Source organism: Myotis davidii, unplaced genomic scaffold (genome assembly GCF_000327345.1).
Source record: "Myotis davidii unplaced genomic scaffold, ASM32734v1 scaffold169, whole genome shotgun sequence".
Taxonomy (NCBI): domain Eukaryota; kingdom Metazoa; phylum Chordata; class Mammalia; order Chiroptera; family Vespertilionidae; genus Myotis; species Myotis davidii.
In genome coordinates, this window is record NW_006383005.1 from 2,595,116 (window position 1) to 2,597,248 (window position 2,133).

The following is a 2,133-nucleotide window of genomic DNA, read 5'->3' on the forward strand; positions in this document are numbered from 1 at the left end:
TCCCCTCCCCGCAAAGAGACAGAGGGTGTACAGGCAGAGATTTAAGTTAAACGTACACAGGAACTTCCTGGCAAGACAGAGTCATCAAGGAAGCCTACCGAGTCTCCCTTAGAGATGGAATGGGCATGTGGTGTGCCAGCATGGGCCGCGGGGCCTGCTTAGAGGCCAGGGGCTGGCTGGATGATTGGCAGGGATTGCTCCCGCCTGTGGCCTCAGGGTTGGCACCTCACTCCCGTGTTTCTAAGATTTTAGCAGAGCTTGGTTCCAGAGTTCTTAGATCCCATATTTCTTAACGTTTTTGGCTCCGAGAATGCTTGGTGCTACTATTTTATGGTTCTCTAGTATAGATCTAAACATCTAAGACTCCAACACAATTGTGGAGGCTTCTAGAAGGGCCAAAGCGGGAGCCCTGTCTTGAAACTGACAATCCCTCTGTCCCCTCCCTTCTGCCCTCTGCAGGCCATCCTCAGCATGCTACAGGACATGAATTTCATCAACAACTATAAAATTGACTGCCCGACACTGGCCCGGTGTGTGCCCCAGCCCTCCCCTCCGCGTGCAGGCAGCCCCATCTCTGCCTTCCTCTGTCCTCAGCTCTCACCTCCGTTGCCCCCAGCCTGCTGGGAAGGGGTCTCTGGAACAACTAGGGAAGACTCAGTCTTGGTGGAGTGGGCAGGCTCCATGAGTGAGAGGCAGCTCCTAGACACTGGGACCATGAGGAAAGGAAAGGACTGGGGAAGGGCAGAGCCTGAAGGGCTGCCCGGAGGAGAGCCTGAGGCCCCTCTGCTGCCCTCTCCCCTCCCCCAGGTTCTGTCTGATGGTGAAGAAGGGCTACCGGGACCCACCCTACCACAACTGGATGCACGCCTTCTCTGTCTCTCACTTCTGCTACCTGCTCTACAAGAACCTGGAGCTCACCAACTACCTCGAGTGAGTGGCTGCCCTTCCCCCATCCGTTAGCCGCTGGGATTCCCTTCCTGGGGACGGGGAAACCGTCTATGTACCACGCACTTTACACGCACCATCTGAGGGGACCCTCTTAACAGTCCAGTGAGGGCCCATTTTCCTGGCCAGAACTTGCTCACAGTCACAATCCCAGGGAATGCTGGGCTTGCCCAACTCTACACCAGGGCTTCTTTCCAGGAAGCGGGCCCAGTGTCCTGAGCTCTTGTCCTGGGGGCTCCTGGACATCTCAGCGAGCTGTCCCTCCTCTGAGGGTCTGGGGAGGAGGCTGTGGCTGGACCTCTCTCCTCTCTGTCTCCCAACCAGGGACATCGAGATCTTTGCCTTGTTTGTTTCCTGCATGTGTCACGACCTGGACCACAGAGGCACAAACAACTCCTTCCAGGTGGCCTCGGTGAGACCCTGTCCTCCTCGCAGGGGGCACCTTCTCTGGGGTGTCTGGGAGTGTTACTTCTCCAGCCCGAGGAGAGGCGGGAGCTGGTGGGACCGGGAGCCTGAGGCTGTCCTAGGCTTTGTGCCGGGCCCTGGGATGGGGGAGGGGAGAGGACAGGAGGGCACTGCTTGGCTTAATATGGCTAAGCACTGGGATCTGGATGTGAAGAGTGATGGAGTTTTCCCGGCTTTTCCAGAAATCTGTGCTGGCTGCGCTCTACAGCTCTGAGGGCTCTGTCATGGAGGTACCACCATTTCCCTCAGCCCCTACCTCCCCTCCCCTCCGCTCATTCCCTCTCCTCCTCCTCCTCATGAGGTGGTGATGTGCAAAGTTAGACTGTGACCCAGCTCCTCCTGTTCCCACCCCCTGCTTTTCAGGCAGGCGGTGAGAGCTGCAGCTTCCCCCAGGGCATGTCTGGCTCCTTTTCCTGGATGGGCTTGGGGGGGTGCAGGTGTGCATGGGTGTGCAAGTCAGACTGCTGGAGCCCAGGTTTTCAAAAAGAGGATTTGTACTTAGCACGATTCTCTTTGCATGTCTGGGAGCACCCCGTACAGACCCTCCCCACCAAGCCCGGGAGGGGCTCCATTCCCATCACACTCAGCTTTCTCTTGGATTATTTGGTTTTGGCCTACACTCCCCAGATGGGGGCTCCTTGGGGTAGAAACAAGATCTGAGACATCTCTGAGTACCCTGCACTTGGCACAGGGCTTGGCACAGAATGGGAGCCCAACTTCCAA

At 57.2% G+C, this 2,133-nt stretch overlaps 1 protein-coding gene across 1 annotated transcript in view; it reads left to right on the forward strand.

Moving 5' to 3' along the window:
- Positions 1-2,133, forward strand: part of PDE2A (phosphodiesterase 2A) — a 70,781-nt gene that overhangs the window by 65,071 nt on the left and 3,577 nt on the right. The window contains exons 23-26 of the mRNA XM_015557478.1: positions 460-530; positions 808-930; positions 1,270-1,357; positions 1,593-1,640. Of these exons, the coding sequence (XP_015412964.1) occupies positions 460-530; positions 808-930; positions 1,270-1,357; positions 1,593-1,640 (330 nt within the window). The remainder of the gene's footprint in view (positions 1-459; positions 531-807; positions 931-1,269; positions 1,358-1,592; positions 1,641-2,133) is intronic.